Source organism: Falco rusticolus, chromosome 18 (assembly GCF_015220075.1).
Source record: "Falco rusticolus isolate bFalRus1 chromosome 18, bFalRus1.pri, whole genome shotgun sequence".
Classification (NCBI taxonomy): Eukaryota; Metazoa; Chordata; class Aves; order Falconiformes; family Falconidae; genus Falco; species Falco rusticolus.
Window position 1 is genome coordinate 3,427,994 of NC_051204.1, and position 16,236 is coordinate 3,444,229.

A 16,236-nucleotide genomic window follows, 5' to 3' on the forward strand; every position below is an offset into this window, starting at 1 on the left:
CACCCTCTTCGGTCCACGCTGGAGCAGGAGGGATGAGGTGGAGGAAACTGCTTCACTCCCTTTACCCCAGCTGTGCCCATCCCACCGGGGCTCCATCCCACCCGGGCTCCATCCCACCCGGACTTTCTCCCTGCCACTGCCCAGGGCCACAACAAACCGTTCCATGTTTCAGGTACGGAAACGGAGACCGTTTGCTGTGGTTTGAGGACAGAACCTGTTTTAGATGAAAGCTGTTTAGTTCTATTGTGTTTCTGTCTAAGAAAACAAGACGAACTCTCATCCTGCTTTCTGTGGGCTTCAAAGCGCCCGGGCTGCGCTCCAGTGGTGCTGGCACAGCACCCAGCACCACGCACCCCACGCAAACCCTGCGGTGCCCTGGCCCCCGTGCCCTGCTATCCCTCTTGCTCCATTACAGTTCTTGCTGGGAAAAAAAAAACCAGCCAACAAGGCTTTTCCAGTCATCCCCGGAGGGCTGTGGAGCTCATCTGATGCTGCTGCACGAAGCAAGGATTAAGTTCATCTGTGGAGGGTTTGGGGGGGGGGGGGGGGGCGGGTCCAGCAGCAGGCTGGGTGCTCCCAGCAGCGCGTTTGCAGCCCACTGGTATGGACGGGGAGGAGAGGCTGATGGCAGCATTCTGTTTTTTTAAGGAACATTTTAGCTAACTGTGTGTGTGTCATAAACTTCTGGGCTGATCCTGGGCTCTCAGAGCAGCGGTAGGAAAAAAACCTCTTATTTCTGTGTAACCTCTGGTAACGTAAAGGGTAAAGCTGTGACAGCCCAGATTCAGCACGGGGCAAATTCTGACCTTGACGTGAGAAACTGCTTTTATGTCCCGTCCCGCCGCCTGTGCTGGTGGCAGCAGGAGCCTGTGCTGGTGCAGGATGAGCCCCGACACCAGCTCTTTGGGGACCAGTACACAGCCCAGGGTGGCAGCCCCTGCCCTGCTGCCCAGGGTCTGTGCTCCACCTGGCTGATGAATAAATGTGACTTCTGAACGCGCAGGCAGCATTCTCCTCCTCAAAATAAAAAATCTTGGCTAAAGCTGAGTTCGTACCCAGCGCCCAGGGCTTGGGGCTGGAGCCGCGCTGCTCCCCAGCTCCAGGTTGTCCCCATCCCTGCCAGTGCCCACCGGCTGTCACCTGGAGCTCCGTCTGCCTTTGCTGGGGGATGCCAGGAGCAGAGTTTGGGTTTCTCACTCTCCTGCCTGATCCGGCAGGTGCTGGAGCCTGAAATCCCCCTGGGCACCGCGCTCCCAGGGACCGGCGAGGCGAGGCTCTGTGCCGCTGCCCCGACATGCAGGAATATTTCACGGCAAATTAACCTGACACAAAGGCCAACTCCGTGGAAACCAGTAGAAGTTATTTATTTGGTGCAAGGTAGAAGTTGTCGTTTGAGGGGTTCGCCGTGACCCTTTGCACTGTTCTCTTCTTGAATTTCTTTTCTCTCGCTCTGCAAGACGCATTGTGCAAAAGCTTTCATTGCTGGCGGGAGGTGATGGAGCCGTGCTGGTCACAACTGGCAAACCCGAGAACGCCGAGTTAATTAGCTGCATTTAGGTATCAAAATAAAGTTGGGCTGATTTTTTCTCAGTCACTGAGGGCTGTGGCTGCAGGGCAAGGAGGATGCAGATGGGGACGATGCTGCTCCCCGAGGGCCTGGGTGGGAGAGGTTTTGTGGTTTCCTTCTCCCAGCTGACAAGTTTGCCAGGTCCCATCCCTGCTGTCTCCAGGGGCCCAGGATTTCTGGAACAGCGGCTGCCTGTAGGATATCGGGGTTTTGCTCTGGGAACCTGAGCCCCTTGCCCCAGGGAGGAGGGCAGCGGGGAGCAGAGGCTGGGCCAGCAGCAGGGACCAGCATGAAAGGCTTCTCTTTATTTCTCTTCTCTAAAGAATTTTATACGCGTACATAAAAAAAAACAAACCCAAACCCTATCCCTAAACTACAAAATGCTGCAGTAGAAGAGGGGAAGCCCCCCAAGTGCCCACCCCAGGAGGCAGCACGGGCAGGCGAGGAGGCTGGAGCGGGACGTGCAGTCGCTGGCTGAGGATGAAGGGGTTCGGGGAGGGGATGCTGCTGTCCCGGCCCTTCCGCAGGAGCTGGGGGCAGGGGGTCGAAACGGGGTTTGGCAGTGGAGCGGGGCAGGGCAGGGCTCCAGAGCCCCCCCGGCATCCTCGGTCCCGCTCTGTGGCAGGGGTGGTGTCAGCAGAGCTGGGGGGCATGAGGGGATGGCACTGGTTGGAGCACGGGGGCTACCGGCCCCGGGGTATCGAGGCTCCCAAGAAAATGGGTGTTTCCCATCTTCTTGCCTGGGTTTGTTAGCTGGGGGGTGGTGAGTTTTCTTGCCCAGGAGGAACAAGATAAAAAACCCTCAGTTAAATAATAGGGGGCAAAAAAAATCAAAATGTGCCCTCCTGCAGGGCTGGGGGGGGGGGCAGGGGTGGATTCCTGGGGCAGCTGGTGGGGGAGAGCGGCCATGGCACGGCCAGGATGAGTTCTGTCTCCAGGGGAGAGCGGGGTCTGTTCCTTAGAGCTCCTCGTGGATCTTCTCCTGGTCCTCGTCCGACTTCAGCTTCAGCTCCTCGGAGGTGATCTTCCCGTCCTGGTTGCGGTCCTGGTTCCTGAACATGTCGGCGATGACTTTCTCTGGGTCGGAGCTGGGCATGAGGCGACCTTTCCCTTCTGCCACCTGGGTCTTGATGAAGGTGGAGAACTGCAGCAAGGAGAGGGGAGAGATCGTGGAATCACAGGATGGTTTGGGTCAGAAGGGACCTTGAAGATCATCTAGTCCACCCCACTGCCATGGGCAGGGACACCTGCCACCAGCCCAGGTTGCTCCAAGCCCCGTCCATCCTGGCCTTGAACACTTCCAGGGATGGGTCTTTGGTCCGTGCAGCACCGGCACGGCAGGGAGCACCGTGACCCGCGCCATGGGCAGCAGCCAGGCAGCCGTTGGTGTCCCTGCATGGTCACAGCCCTGCCCGCATCCAGCAGTGATGCTCTGGGCTGGGGTGCTTTTCCTGCACAGCTCTTCAGGCTCCCGAGTGCCCAGGGACACCCTCCTTTGGGTGCTGCTGCCCAGGGTGGGGTCCCCTGCGCCCCCATGTCCTCCCGCACCCCGTAACCCTGCGGTCTGGCGGTGCCCTCGCTCACCTCCTCAGCGGGGATCTCCCCATCCTTGTTCAGGTCCATCTGCTCGTAGAGGCTCGCCGGTGGCTCCCCGTGCCAGATGAAGAGGTACCCCTCGGGGACCCCCTCCTCCATGGAGATGAGCTCCACCTCGAAGCGGAGCACAGCGCTGCCTGGCACCCCCCGCGCTGAAAAGACGAGTGATGGAGGAGCTGCCGCACCTCGGGGGAGCTCAGCAAAGCGCTGGGAGAAATGCCCCCAGCCCCCCCACTGGGGTGAGGGGGTGAAGGAGCCCAGCAGGGGTCTAGCAAGGCAGGACCCCCCCGGTTTGCATTGCACGGGCAGCCGCACGCCGCTCCCCTACCTCCGCTCTCGCCGTGGCCCAGGTGGGGGGGGATGATGAGCACCCGCCTCTCCCCCGCGCACATGTTGAGGAGGCCACTGTTCAGGCCCTCGATCACCTTGTTGGCTCCCAGGGTCACCTCCTGGGGCTTCTCGTAGTCGTGGCTGCAGGAGGCACAGGGGGGACCACGCAGCTGAGAAAGCCCCTCGGACCCCGTGGGCAGCCCCGCCATGCCCCAAATCCCATCCCTTCCACCCCAAAATCCATCGCCCGCCACCCCGGCATGCCCTGAGCTTCCACACCCTGGATCCATCCCACTATGCCATGAGGTTCCACACCCTTGTCCCCCTACACCCCAACCCCCTGTGCCCTCCACCCTGCAGTGCCCCCCAACCCCACACCCTCCACCCTGCTGCACAGCCATGGCTGGTGCTGCCCCTTGTGAAGAGCTGACGCTCCCAGCGCTGCTCCGGTGCCCGTCCGCCCCCCCAGCTCAGCGCCTGGCAGGATCTGGCCCTGTGAAGGCTGTAAAGGTGGGCTCGGGGCAGCCCGGGAGCGCGCACGCACGAGGAGAAGAGCCTGGTGCCGTCCAGCAGGGAGCAGTTGTAGTGGTAGCGGACGAAGTCCCTGTCGCGGGTGGTGATGTTGCAGCCCTCGGGCCGGTACACGGTTTCAATCTCCACTGGGTCCGCAGGGTTGTGGAAGTCAATGATGTGAACATCAAAGATGAGCACGGCTGAGCCGGGAATTTTATCCCCTGGAAGAGAAGGGCAAGAAGAGCTGCTGGGAGAGCTGCTGGAGCGCCACAGGGCCGGTAAAGCCGTTCCCTGCTTCTTCTCATGCCCCACGACGTGTCCATCCCTCGAAGCCCCAGCTCTGCACACTGATATCAGCTGCGTCCCTGCCCGCGATGCCCCCCACAGCGCCCAGAGCCCCGGGGATGGTGGTGGCCCCTGCAGTGAGGAGCTGGCCCTGCTTGGCCAGCGCTTTCCTGATGTCAACCCTGCGGTGTGCCGGTGTACAGGGCTGGAGGAGGGGGTGCCACAGCCCCCAGCCCCACCATGCAGGCATGCCGGCCCCTGTGGGGCTGCCCTTTACCTGCTCCGTTCTCCCCATAGGCCAGGTGTGGGGGCACGACCACCCGCCGCCTCTCTCCCACGCAGACCCCTTGCAGGCCCTGGTCCATGCCGGGGATGATGTAGCCCTTCCCGATGTAGGTGTTGTAGGTGTGATTGCGGGAGTAGCTGCAGCGAGAGAAGCCCCCCAGCACCATCATGCAGGAGATCCTGACCCATCAGTCTCCCCCCAACCCCTACACCCCAGCCCGACCCTCCCAGCCTCTGCTGTGCTCCCCCAGGAGCCAAACCTTGCCCCTAGAGATGCAGCAAACAGGGGTGGTCTTTTTTAGCCTATTTCGTGCCCGTTACGACCCTCTCCTCCCCCTCCCGCTCCAATTCTCCACCCCCTCCTTGCAGCCGAGCAATGGGGCAGGAGACGACATCAGAGGACATCAGGGCATCTCCCTGCTCAACCGCTTCGCTCCCCACACCTGGAGTCGAAGAGTGTCCCGTCCATGAGCGTGCCGTTGTAGTGGTAGCGGACAAAGTCCCCGGTCACAGCTCTGCGCTTGCACGACTCCGGCACCTCCAGGTGCTCCAGGAAGACACCGTCCTTGGGGTTGTGGAAGTCCACCAGCAGCACGCTGAACACCAGAGATGCCTGCGGCGGGATCACAGTCCCTGGGGAGGGGACACGGGTCAGCTCAGACAAGGGTCCTGGTGGTGGGGGTCTCCACGCAGAGCCGGGAGGGAAGGGGCCAGGCACGACAGGGCGATGCCTGACTCACCGTAGCCCTTCTCCCCATACGCAAGGAACGGGGGGATGATGATGCTCCTCTTCTCCCCAGCGCACATGCCCAGCAGCCCCTGGTCCATGCCCTTGATCAGCCAGCCGGTGCCCACGTAGGTGTCGTAGGTGCTGTCCTTGCTGTAGCTGGTGGGGAGGAATGAGAGGGGGGCGGGGGGACGGCACTGGGGCCACGCCAGCTCCCCCAGCCTGAGCAGTGCCATGCGGGAGGTTGCTCTGGGGGCCACGGGGCTCCAACTGGCCCTGCCGAGGTGCAGGAAGAGAGACCACGGACGGGGGAAGGCTGCTCCGACCGGGGTGCAGCGTGGGGCCCCCGTGTCCTCCCGCAGGCCGGTGTCCCCTGGTCACTGCCATCCCTGGTGCCCCCAGCCCCAAGTTGCAGGGTGCATCCAAGCTGCAGCGCCCCGTGTCCCAAGGCAATGGTGCATCCCAGCACCAGTCCCCTGTACCTGGAGTCAAAGGGGGTGCCATCCAGCAGCGTGCCGTTGTAGTGGTACCGCACGAAATCGGAGTTCTCCACCGTGCGGTTGCAGTGCTCCGGTTTGGACAGGGTGGTGATCTGCAGCTTGTCGTTCTTGTTCCAGATGTCCGCATGATGACATCGAAGTACAAGGTGGCGTCTGGGGGGATCAGCCCCGCTAAAGGGGGCAGCAGCGAGGACAGAGCATCTTAGAAGGGACCAGTGCCGAGCCCAGGGCAAGGCGAGGGCTCTGTCCCCTAAAGCCCCCCAAGCCCGCTGCTGCTCGGGCTGCTGGCCATGCTTGCCAGCCCCTGGGAAAGCAGCAGACCCCCGGGGGGGCAGGACCCCTGACTGGCAGGGAAGCCCTGCTTAGGCACCGCTTGCCCTGGCAATGGAGCTGCCCTTTGCCAGCTGGGCACCGGACCCCCAACCCCCCTAATGCCGGCCCCGGGGGTTTGCTTCCTCCACCCCCCCACCGTGCCGCAGCCCCTTACCCACACCAATGCTGCCGTATGCCCAGGTGGGGGGGCCACGATGAGGTGACGCCGCTCGTTCACACCACATGCCCTGCAGCCCTCCGGTCCATGCCGGTGATCAGTCCGCCCGACCCCACCACACCAGCACCGTGGGCCCCTCGGTCGTAGCTGTGGGCGAAGGGACAGAACCCCGTCAGCGCACGGCAAAGGGTGAAGCCCCCCAAAAGCCGCCTCTGCTGGGGGTGCTCAGTGCCAGCACTGAGGGCTCAGGGGTGGATCCAGAGCCAAACCACAAACCCTGCAGACAGGAGGGGATGGCGCAGGGCTCCCTGGTGCCTGCCCACCGTGGGGACAGAGTGGGGGGACAGGGCTGCCCCCTCCCCAGGGGTACACATAACCCACCGCAGCCAGCGGGTCCCTGTGCTGCAGGCAGAGCCCACAGCTCAAACACGTTGATCCTGACGGGATCAATCCTGCACTGCCCGGGGTGGAGCTGCCTCCCGCAGCACCGGTCAGGGCTCTGGCCTGACCCTGCACCCAGCACCCCGGAGGCAGGGGAGTGCAGATCAGACCCCCTTGGTGCAAAGGAGGTGGGTGATGCTTTCAGGTGGGACCAAACCCATCACAGCCGGCAGCTCCCAGGCTTTCTGCTGCTTCCAAATTGTTTTGCATATGGCACATTTGGAGCTTTATGCAGCAAGGAGGAAAGAAGACATCCCAGGCCTCATTTTTAAACTGCAGATTTGTTTTTATTTTAAAATCTTCAAGTACTCCAAGAAACAACTGGGGCTATTTCAGATAAATTGAAATCCTTCATCCCCTTTAATGCGCAGCTGATGCTTTCTCCTGGCAGCACACTGCAGTCCTCAGGACAAGCAATGATTTTAGCAGCAAATATCCCCAGACCCCCACCACATCTGGGGCGCACAGCAGCAGTGGCCGTGCACGGTGCAGTTACTTTCTCCCCCATTCATGCTCGCAAGAAAGATAAGACACAATAAACCGGAGCAGGACCCCTTTGCTTTACAGGGCTCTGAAAAAAACGCCTGCCTGGAAAGTTTTTGTTCCTACGTGGGGCTGCAGCCCCAGCACAGCCCATTTAGTTTTCCTCCTTTTGCTGTGTCCCTGATTCTCCCCCTGCTCGTGGTGGTGCAAATCAGGGGCTGCACCAACACAAACACGGATTTCTAGCCAGCGTGAGCGGAGCAGGATTGGTGCATGGGCTGAGGAAACTAAGACGAGCCAGAGCAGAAGGCCTCTTTGGTAATGAACGGGTTTCATTCCAGCTGCTGCCACGTTTCAAAGTGCTTTACGTGTTTTCCCTGCCTGTGCAGCACATGCAAATACATGTTGCTGAATGAAAACCATCTCGCTTAGGGCCGAATCCTGCCCGTGCCTGAGACAGGCTTCCCAGCACCCTGCAGCACCCCGGAACTGAGGCACACACAGGGGTCCCCAATGGGCAGCGGGGGGCTGCTGCAAAACCCAGGGGGCAGCACGGGCGCTGGGCAGGGGCTGCTGGAAAAGGTGGGAAGGGGCTGCAGCCGCGTGGCAGGGGGGCTGCGCTCGGCAGCTTCTTGGGGCCACACCGGGGCCCCCCAGGCTGACACGTGTACAGGGCTCGCTGGGCTCCCTGTCCTCACCCCCAGCACCCGCCGAAAGCCCTCCTTGGGGTCAAAGCTGCGGGATCCGGGGGCCAGCCCAAGCAGGGGCTACCGGCTCCTCGCCATGCTGGCCCTCGGGGATGCGCCGGGGTGACAGGCACGCGGCTGGGGGGGAGGCATGCAGGGGTCCCCTCCGCAGCACGCGGCAGCCGGGGCCGCATGCATCCCGTAAAGAGCCGAGGGCTATACCTGGAGTCAAACTTTTTGCCATCTTTAAAGGTCCCATTGTAGTGGTAGCGAATGAAATCCCCCATCTGGACTTCCCGCAGGCAGATTTTGGGGATATAGTATCTGTCTATCACCACGTCTTCCAGGGGGCCGGGGTCACCCAGCCCCAGGACCCCCAGGATGCTCAGGAGGAGGACGAAGCTGCCGGGGGACATGGCGCTGGGAAGCTGCCGGCGGCGGAAAGGCACGGCGGGGGGAGGGAAGGCGGGGGGGTGGGGCCCGGCCGCCCCTTCCCGCAGGATTCCAGCCCAGCTGGAATTTCTGTACACGTGGACCCCGGGCCTGGCACGATGGCCAGCCACGCTCCCACCATCAGTCGCCCCATGGCATCGCCGGGGCAATTATTCCCCCCAGGAAAAGTCACAACCACGAAGCTCCACGTCAGGAAAGTTTAATTTTTTTTTTTTATTTTTTTTTTTTTTTTTCCCTGGGCAGTTTCATCTGCCAAGGAAAAAGCTGGAGAGCTGTTTGGAAGCAAGTTTGTGCAGCTGGAGGTCCCATCCCAGCGCCGCTCGCTCCGGGTCCTAGTGCTGCTCCCAGCAGCCTATTCCCTGCCGTTATCGCTCCCATGGATCAGGATGCTGCTACTCTATCCCTGGCACTTCTGCAGAGTAAATAACACGGAATGAAATGTTTTAATAACACCTCTGCCCTTCCCTCTGCTGCTGACAGATCTCTTGCTGAATGGCGATGAAAAAAAAAATGCAAAATCATCCTTCTAACGGTCTTTCCCGGATAGGAGTAGGGTCAAATGCACACGTTGCCCACATATCCCCGCTCCCCCAGACCCACCAGTGAGGGACAGGCACATCCCAGCACATCCTGAGTAGGAAATACGACAGGCCGTGAATCCAAACTGGAACCCGGCTCCTCCGAGCACGGTGCTACTGGTGAAAGCAACAGCTCCAGCAAAACGCTGTGGGGTCCCTGGAGCCCGGACCCCGGCTGAGCAACCTCAGCACCGCCTGGAGCAGCCAGGGGGGACTCGGGGGACTCCCCATAGCACATGGGGGTCAGAGCCTGACTCTGTGGGCAACGGCACCCCAGCCAGCGTGCTGTTGAGCTGCCCGTTTGCAGGGAGGTGCTGAGCACTGCTAACGGCCTCTGCTCCGCAGGATGAAACCTCGGCAGTGTCCTGGCTCCTGCCCCGCGCTGCGACATCCCTCAGTGCCACTGTCCAGCCGGCAACAAAGCGCTGGGCTTGGGCTGGGGCCAGTGTGGCCGTGCCGAGGCCTGGCACGGTGCAGCCCTGGGATCTGGCACGGCACAGTCCCGGGATCTGGCACGGTGCAGCCCCAGGAGCTGGCGCAGTGCAACCATGGGATCTGGCACGGCACAGCCCCGGGAGCTGGCACGGCACAGAGCGTGTGGCCTCCGCTCTGGCACCAGCCGGCAGCAGCCCCAGCCGGGCTGGGGGACCCGGGGGCAGCGCAGGGGGGTCCCCAGCGCACCCCGGGGCCGCAGCCCAGGGCACACGCCAGCACCCCCCGTGCAGCGCCGGGCGCACCCCCGCGGACCTGCAGCCCCCGCGCACCCCCGGCAGCGCGGGGCACCGAGCCCACCCGGGGAGCGCGCAGCACCCGCGCAACCCCCACGCCTCACCCCGCGGGGGGCGCAGCCCCGCCCCCCGAGCTGCACCCCGCGGGCGCTGCGCCAGCCGCGCAGAGCCGCACTAAGACCCTGCGCGCCCGCCGCGCACCGCCCCTTCCCCGCCGCCCGCCCCCTGCGCGGAGGGCTGCGCGGCACTGCGCGGGCAGTGCGCGGCGGCGGCGGGGATGGGCGGCGCGGCGCTGGCGCTGCTGCTGGCGGCGGGGCTGTGCGCGGCGCAGTACGAGGAGTACAGCGTGCGCGGGTTCCCCGCGGCCGCGCTGGAGCCGCTGCAGCGCGCCTACGCGCGGGCGCTGGCGCAGTACGCGGGGGCGCAGTGGGCGGAGAGCGCCCGGGAGCTGGAGGCCAGTCTGCGCCTCCACCGCCTGCTGCGCGACAGCGAAGCGCACTGCCACCGCCGCTGCGCCGCGCCCGCGGAGGGGGCCCCCGCGGAAGAGCCCCTCGCCGATGGGGACCCCGCGGCGTGGGAGTGGGAGCGGGAGATGCAGCTCTTCGAGCGGCTGCTGCGCCGCGCCGGCTGCCTGCGCGCCTGCAAGCGCGACCTGCCCGTCTTCCAGCTGCGCTACCCCCCGGCGCAGACGCTGCGCGACTTCCAGCGCCGCCTGCCCTACCAGTACCTGCACTACGCGCTCTTCAAGGTGAGGCTGCGCAAATGCTGCGCAAGGGGGCTGGTGGCAGGGGGTGGGGAGTGGGGGGGCGTCCTGTGCCTCCATCCTGCGTCGTTCTGACCTGCGCCCCCCCCCCCCCCGCTCTGCCCCCCCATCGGGCACACCCTCCATCCCATGCCCCATCCTGCACCCCTCATCCTCTGCCGCTTGCCGTACACCTCCTCCTCAGCACCCCCATCCTGTACCCCTCATCCTGCATCCCCATTCTGTGCCCCCACCCTACGCCACCAGCCTGCACCCCCTGATCCGCATCCCCTGAACCCCGCTTTCCTCTGCCCTGTACCCTGCGACTGTCACGTGCTTTCCTGTCCTGCACGCCCCTTGCTGCACTCCCCATCTGGCACCCACCGCCCCTCTCCTCCATCCTGCCCCTGCGCCGTGGCACGTCAGCATCATCTGGGATGCATCAGGCAGGATGTGAGGGGTGCACCCGAGACTGGGGTCCCCTGTGGTTGTGTCCCCCCACCCCACCTTGTGTTGCCCTGTTCCCCCAACATCCCCCTGGCCAGGCAGAGCGTTGTCTGGGGAGGGGGACGCAGGGGCTGCCCCAGCCAAGGGGCCCACACTGGGGGATCCAGTGCCACTGTGATTGCTGTGGGACATGTGTCTGGATGCTCCATCAGGGAGAAGCGCTTCCTCGGCCCCACGGTGCAGACGTGGAGGGAGGTTTCGTAAGGCATCACCTCGGGGCGACCCTCCTTGGGCCAGAGTGACTCTGGCAGGGGACACCCCCTCCTCAGGCACCGGTGCTGGTCGGGGTCCCGAGCTGTGCTGCTGGTCGGCTGCCAGCGCGGATGCTGCTTTAGTGCTTAGTGCTGCTGCCCCGCTCACCTGGCAGTGGCAAGGAACAGCCTGGCCTAGATCCTTAATGCCTTTTCCTCTTGCTCTGGCCACGACCCATTTCATGGGCGGTTTGTTCAACAACCCCCCCATATTGCTCCCCTGAAGTTGCAACCCGAGAGCTCATAAAGCAGCGGGGGGAGCAGGGGCAGCTCGCTGGGCTCATGGCAGCGCCCAAGAAGAGCAGATGTATGGATCTGACACACACCATGTGGAGCTCTCCTGGCTGGCTGCGGGGGTCCGTGAGGGGCCACGCTGTCCCCGTGCCCACCACGGGCACGGAGCGGGAGGTCGGTGTGGCTGGATTTACTGGTGTCATCTGTGTTCCCGGCTCCTGTCTGTCCATTGGTGCCAGTGGATGGTTGGGCTTGGGGCTGGCGCTGGGGGTGCTGGGCTGTTCCCTGCTGAGAACCAGCCTTCCGCCCTGCAGCCCTGGGGTCTGGCTGGGTGCTGAGCCCCCTGCAGCCGCAGCATTGGCCCCGGCTGCCCTGTGGCAGGCTGCTGCACCAACTCTTCCTCCCTTCCAGTCAAATAAGATCGAGAAAGCGGTGTCCGCTGCCCACACCTTCCTGCAGAAGAACCCCAAGCACGAGATGACCTTGAAGTACCTGAACTATTACAGGACGATGCTGGACGTGGATGAATACCTGGTCGACCTGGAGGCTCGGCCCTATGAGGTGAGGAGGGGGTGGGAGAATGGGTCCCTGGGGCTTGGTGTGTACCTGACTGCCACAGCCTGGTCCTGCCAAACCCCGAGGGAAGCGGCTCTTCCTTGCTGAGCCCTGGTCGCTCATGTCCTGCCCTCAAAAAAGCATCTCTGTGGGATCTGTGCTGGGGACGGAGCCGTCTTGGGGAGAGTGGGGCAGGTCGGTGCTGCTGTCGGGCAGAGCCAGGCTGCGGTGCCTGGCGAGGAGGTGAGCGGCACCCGCTTGGTCCCCGGCAGCCGATATTCGTGCGGTCGGTGAAGCTGTACAACAACGGGGATTTCCGGAGCAGTGCGGCCGACATGGAGCAGGCACTGACCGAGTACTACAAGGCATACGAGGACTGCCTGGCCAGCTGCGAGGGTGCCTACGAGCTGCAGGAATTCAAGGACTTCTACCCCGCCATCGCAGGTGACCGGGCGGGGGGCCAGCAGGCTCATGGCGGGGGGGCTGGGGGCCAATGGGCACAATGCCTGACACCTCCCCCCAGACCACTTCGTGAGCGTGCTGCAGTGCAAAGTGGACTGCGAGACCGAGCTCACCCCCAACGTGGGTGGCTACTTTGTGGAGAAGTTTGTGGCCACCATGTACCACTACCTGCAATTCGCCTACTACAAGCGTGAGTGCCAGCGGGAGCAGGGGACTGTGTCCCCAGGCCACCGTGGGGTGTTGTGGAACCCTGGGTGGGGTGTTACCCCCCCCATCACCCAGTGCTGCTCCCCGCAGTGAACGACGTGCGGGATGCGGTGCGCAGTGTCTCCAGCTACATGCTCTTCGACCCGGATGACGCCGTGATGCAGCAGAACTTGGTCTACTACCGCTTCCATCGCAAGCGCTGGCGCCTGCAGGAGGAGGATTTTGAGCCCCGGCCGGTGAGGCGCCCCCCAAGCCCCCCCATCCCCTGACTCTGCTGATGGTGGAGGGGCTGACATAGCCCCCGCTCCCTCCCCATTGCCAGGAAGCTGTGCGGTACCACAACCAGATGGTCGCCCAGAAGAAGATGCTGGACTTCGCCAAGGAATACCTGCAGGCTGACGACGAGGTAAACGCAGGGTGCAGCTGGGTGCTTTTGGGGGTGCGGTGGGTGCTGTGGGTACCCCGGGGCAGGGCCCTTCCTTGGGCAGTGGGTCTGACCCCCAAACCAGCCCTGAGAAGAGGCTGCGAACGGGGCTGCCAAGCCCCACCGCCTCCTCCTGCCGGTCCCTTGCTGCAGATGGAGGTGGACAGTGGCGAGGGGCTGGAGGCACAGGACCTGCCCTCCGACGGCGAGTTTGAGGGCGAAGGTGACTACGAGGAGGGCTTCTTCGCGGAGTGGTGGCAGGAGCCCAAGACAAAGGGGGACAAAGCTGACCAAGGTGCTGACGCCAGGGCCGGGGGCTGTGCCGCGGGGTGGAGGGTGGCTGCTGCCCCTGTCCCGGTGCCACCGAGCCCTCCTTGTTTGCAGAGACCCTGCGATGAGCCAGGCGAAGGGGCGCCTGGCCCCGACAGAGCTGGACAGCAGTGGCCCTGCGATGCCATCCTGGGGACGCCGGGCTTCAGGCTCCTGCCAGCTGCCGCACAGAAACTTGGGATGGCGGGGAAGGGCTGATCCTGCCCGGTGCCCTGCGGCAGGGCTGCCTTTGCCGTCTGGACATCTGCTGCCCTGAGCGCAGCCCGATTCCCGTCGGTGGAGCACCAGCACTGCCGAACCTCCCTGCCTGCCCGGGACCCCCTCCCTGCCGCCACCCCTGTCCCCAGTGTCCTCAGGAGCCAGCGGCAGTGCCCCGCAGCACCGGGGTTTACTGTGTCCCTCAGCTCCTCCCCAGGACCTGTGGACAGCGCGCCAGGATCGGGCCCGTGTTGTCTCGAGAGGTTTGGGGGGCTGCCCCTGCTCTGGGAGCAATGCACGGTGCCGCTGGAGCAGGGTGTGTGCTGGTCCTGCCCCTCCTGGGGGCTTCTACCCTGGTGCCTCCAGCCCCCCAGCCCACCTGCCAGAGCCTGGGGTCCCTCAGGGGTCCCCAGCCCTGTGTCCCAGTGTGCTGGTGTCCCCATGCCACCTGGCGAGGCTGCGTCACCCGTGCCCTGCGTGTGCCTTGAGTTTTTGCCACGCCAGCCCTCTGTAGCCTTAAGCTCCGTTAATTTAATACTTCCTGACTTGCACAGTCGCTTTTTTTTTTTTTTTTTTTTTTTTTTTTAATATTTACTGGTGCTGAACTTTTAATAAATCTGGACTGGTCTTTTCATGGCTGCCTCTGCCTCGGGGCTCCCTAGGGTGGGGGTGCGCGGCTGCCACAGGAGCTGGGTGCTTGGGGTGAAAGAGGCCCTGTTGTGGGACACGGAGGGATGGGTTGTGGGGCTGGATACCTCCATAAAATGGGGAGACCCCACAGGGGGGCTGGAGGGGGGCTTGTGGGACTGGGGCACTTTGGAGGCCATGAGAGCAGCCAGGCTCTGTGGAGTTGTGGGGGTCCCTAAGGGGGTGCCCCTTATGGGGATGTGTGACCCCCCTGTTGTGCAGGGGAGGCTGCCAGGTGGCAGGGGGGGTTGCAGCGGGGGGGGCAGCAGGCTGCACCCACCTCCATCACCTGCTGGTTGCTTTAGGGGGGTGCATCACCCCAACACTGGTCCTGGGGGGGGTGCTGCTGGTCCGCAGGGTGCAGCCTGCATCCCCCGATGCTGGTCCAGCGCAGCAGGGTGGGATGAGCCCCCTCCCGCCTGCATCAGGGCATTCCAGAGCCCGTTTCGGAGGCCGCTGTCGCTGACGACAAGCCCGTGCCTGCCGGGGCGTCGGGCAGCATGTGGCCGCCTCGCTCCTCCCTGCCGCGTTCCTGCTCCCCGTCGAAGTTGGCTGCCAGGACTGAAACCGAGAGGCTGAATCATGGCGTTGGCCGCGGGGGAGGGAAGGGAAGGGAAGGAAGGGGGCGGCGGGGAGGCTGCCAGCACCCACCCTGCCCTGCCCTGCAGCTCCCATGTACCAGGGCTCTCCCAGCTCTGCCATCCCTGTGTGGGGCTGGACACGGCGGTGGGGGACAGGGCTGAGCCCCCAGACCCACGGGCAGGGCTCGGGGCAGCGCTAAGTCGGGGAGCAGCCCATTGCACCCCTGTGCAGGGCAGGGCTGCCGTGTCCCTCGGGAGGAGCGGGGTTTGGCACCGGTGGGTCACGGCCACCCCGGCGAGGGGAGCGGCAGCCCAGATCGGGGGGAGCGCTCAGCTGGCGTTGTGGCCCGGGGGCGGGCGCCCATGGGGCCTCCACCCTGCTCTGATGCGCTGGCCATGGCGTCCCCTTGCCACCCCAAATTCACGCTGGGGGACAGGGCTCCTTGTCCCCACCATTCCAGCCGGGCTGCCCGGGCTCCTCTCCCTGCTCCCACCCAGTGCAGAGGGGCCAACTGGGGCTGGTGCCCCCCGGGCCCCCCAGGCTGGACCCCGGCAGCGGCGCGTATGGCCACTGTCCCCTGTGGCAGGCAGAGCTGGGATGGGGGGGCAGGAGCAGGGATACGGGGTGGGATGCAGGGGGGCAAGGCGCAGGGCTCCGGGGTGAACAGCGCGAAGGCAGCGCTGTGCTTCCCCACCTCCCATGACCTTGACCAACAAGGAACATAAATGAGTTTTTTAGCCATAAAAACCTCAGCTGTGCTGTGCTGTGCCATGCTGTGCCGTGCTGTGCTGTGCCATGCTGTGCTGTGCCATGCCCTGCCATGCTGTGCCCTGCCATGCCACGATGTGCTTGCCCTGCCATGCTGTGCCGTGCCATGCTGTGCCATGCCATGCCGTGCCATGCTGTGCCGTGCTGTGCCGTGCCATGCCGTGCCATGCTGTGCCCTGCCATGCAATGCCTTGCTGTGCCGTGCTATGCCATGCTGTGCTGTGGCATGCTGTGCCCTGCTGTGCCGTGCCATGCTGTGCCATGCTGTGCCCTGCTGTGCCATGCCATGCCGTGCCCTGCCATGCAATGCCTTGCTGTGCCGTGCTGTGCCATGCTGTGCCGTGCTGTGCCATGCCATGCTGTGCCCTGCTGTGCCACGCCATGTGTCCTTCTCCTCCCTGTGCTGGGAGGGCTCTCGCTGTGCCTTGTGTCACCCGCTCTACGCCAAGCAATGAGACCCCGTTTTCTTGCAGGGGCATTGGAAGCTCTGTCTCTCGCCTCCCTCCAGAGCTGTGATTTCCTAGCTGAGTCAGCGCCTGCGGCCAGAGGCAGCAGAGGACTGTGAGGGGGATGCAGGATGCGTCCCCTCACCGCCCCCCCCGGGGCAGAACCCTCCTGTGCCCCAGC

At 64.1% G+C, this 16,236-nt stretch overlaps 2 protein-coding genes across 2 annotated transcripts; one reads left to right on the plus strand and one right to left on the minus strand.

Moving 5' to 3' along the window:
- Positions 1–353: 353 nt before the first annotated feature.
- Positions 354–8,344, minus strand: FKBP10 (FKBP prolyl isomerase 10). Its single transcript, XM_037410924.1, is given in 13 exon segments — positions 354–2,711; positions 3,152–3,315; positions 3,492–3,634; positions 4,038–4,227; positions 4,569–4,714; positions 5,020–5,209; positions 5,317–5,462; positions 5,786–5,927; positions 5,930–5,974; positions 6,291–6,324; positions 6,327–6,361; positions 6,364–6,440; positions 8,126–8,344. Coding segments are annotated over 13 exon segments (1,692 nt in total). The 5' UTR covers positions 8,320–8,344; the 3' UTR covers positions 354–2,525.
- A 1,539-nt stretch (positions 8,345–9,883) lies between these two features.
- P3H4 (prolyl 3-hydroxylase family member 4 (inactive)) lies at positions 9,884–14,126 on the plus strand. Its single transcript, XM_037411640.1, has 8 exons — positions 9,884–10,410; positions 11,808–11,957; positions 12,224–12,395; positions 12,475–12,603; positions 12,711–12,856; positions 12,943–13,026; positions 13,198–13,339; positions 13,429–14,126. The coding sequence occupies exons 1-8, from the start codon at positions 9,940–9,942 to the stop codon at positions 13,440–13,442; spliced, it is 1,308 nt and encodes a 435-aa protein (XP_037267537.1). The 5' UTR covers positions 9,884–9,939; the 3' UTR covers positions 13,443–14,126.
- The last annotated feature ends 2,110 nt before the right edge of the window (positions 14,127–16,236 follow it).